We start from the raw sequence: 2,204 nt of genomic DNA, 5'->3' as shown, positions 1-2,204 counted from the left end.
ATCAACCATGCTCTCGAATGTATTAGGTGCATACTTAGAGTTGGGCCACTCACTCTAATCATTTTTGCCATGGTCACCCAATAATAATAATAATCCTATCTACTATAGGTACAAGACCTGAAATTTGGCGGGAGGGGTCAGGTCGATTACATTGACTCCAGTGTGTAACTGGTACTTATTTTATCTACCACGAAGGGATGACTGGTAAAATCGATATCGGCTGCGTTTAAATTTAGAACGTAAACAACCGAAGACAAGACGCTAGTCATTTTGTCCAGCGCGCGAACGACTCTGTCAATTTAAATAATTGATTCATTATCAGACAGAACATTGGACAGTTTTTTGACTGTGTGACGGTAGTGAGACGTCATTATCAGCGGCAACGAATCAGCTAAGAGCATATTGGCGGACGTTCAAATGCTTAGAAACAGACAAATCGCACATTACTATCCTAAAAATATAAAAAAATTCAGCAGGCTGTGTACTTACACACGTACACCCACGCACACACGTATACTGCATATACGGCGCGAAATCGATGATAATATTGAGTCATATTGTGTAATATATACTGCTCGACGATACATACACACATATACAGATACACACACACGTATATAGATATACACTCACATATATTACATACATTCATACTTCATATAAAAGGCAGAATACGCAAAAGTGGAACATCTTTAATCATTAGTCTGCTCACTCAGGACTGACCTTGATCTACAGCGGCCTAGTGTGTGATTTGGAACAGCCCTCAGCAGTCTACCTTCTACATATTTTTACCCACTCCCCTCCTCCTCTTCTAGAAGTATCCACCTTGTGTCGCCTGCACCTTCTGCATCACTTCCAGGATGTGTCAAAGATTACATTCATAGACTCAAGTCTGTTGACAAGGAAGCGGCACAACAAGGGACACAACTCTACGTTCTTAGCCAACTCTTACACAATTTTTCCCTTCAATGACATAAACACGTAAACGGGCATCTGCCGAAACTTCGATGCTTTGTGCTTTCCCACGGAAAGCAAGACTCAAATCAACTTAATCTCTCACCTGTACAACAACTGTACTAAAATATGGCCCATAAAGGCCAGACCAGTTCTTTCGAAGTAAATGTCTGCTATCAAGAAAGAACGAGCAGTTTACTGGCCTCCAATAATATGACCGTTGGAAGCTTCCTACCGATTGCAGTTAATTTTTTCTTGCACGAAAAGGGATCCATCGAAAGATACAAGATTATTTACGCTGGTTCTGTCTTAAAGAACGAAGTATTATTAAAGGCCAGTCTCTTATTATTTTTCTCCCATGATGTTAATCTCATTCACACACAAAACCCTCACTATAACACCCACTCACACACACACACACACACACACACACACACATTCTTTGTTTTGTTTTGTACTCTCCTTGGTTTTCTTAATATAAACCCTTTGTGGTCAATCAAGAAATCATCATCATCATTATTATATATTGTTGAATCAGTTCATTTTTATTACGTTAAACCTGTTTACACGCAAAACCCTCACCACAGCACACAATCACACACATACACACACACATTCTTTGTCTTTGTCTTGTACTGTCTATAATGTTTTTCTTGATGTAAATCCTTCGTGTTCAATAGACGTACATTATTATTATTATTATCGTTAGCACGCTGGACGAAATGCTTAGCGTCGTTTCGTCTGTCACCACGTTCTGAGTTCAAATGCCACCGTGGTCCACTTTGCCTTTCATTCTTTCAAGGTTCGATAGATTAAGTACCAGTTACGCACTGGCGTCGATGTAATCGACCCATCCCCTCCCCCAAAATTTCAGGCCTTGTGTCTATAATAGAAAGGATTATTATTATTATTATTATTATTATTACGAAATAAACAAGTGAGCTGTGACCATGTTGATTAATCAACACCCATCAATGTATGTGCATATGTGTGTGTTGCTGTCTGTATGTCTGTCTCTCTATGTATTTGTTTATCTGTCTGTCTGTCCATCCATCCATCTATCTATCTGTCTATCTGTCTATCTATGTATTTGTTTATCTATCTGTCTGTATGTCTGTCTATTTATCTATACATATATGTTATGTACATATGCACATGTATGTGTATATATGTTTGTATATATGTGTATGTGTATGCACATATATATATATATATATATATATATATATATATATATATATATATATATA

General features: G+C 37.7%; 1 protein-coding gene across 1 annotated transcript in view; it reads left to right on the top strand.

Annotated features, from left to right (window-relative positions):
• The first annotated feature begins 388 nt into the window (after positions 1 to 388).
• Positions 389 to 2,204, top strand: part of LOC106875895 (E3 ubiquitin-protein ligase parkin) — a 14,477-nt gene continuing 12,661 nt past the window's right edge. Inside the window, exon 1 of the mRNA XM_014924201.2 lies at positions 389 to 1,287. Coding sequence (XP_014779687.1) covers positions 1,084 to 1,287 — 204 coding nt within the window. The 5' untranslated portion in view covers positions 389 to 1,083. The remainder of the gene's footprint in view (positions 1,288 to 2,204) is intronic.

This window comes from Octopus bimaculoides, chromosome 24, assembly GCF_001194135.2.
Source record: "Octopus bimaculoides isolate UCB-OBI-ISO-001 chromosome 24, ASM119413v2, whole genome shotgun sequence".
Classification (NCBI taxonomy): domain Eukaryota; kingdom Metazoa; phylum Mollusca; class Cephalopoda; order Octopoda; family Octopodidae; genus Octopus; species Octopus bimaculoides.
This window is presented reverse-complemented; position numbering and strand designations above follow the sequence as displayed.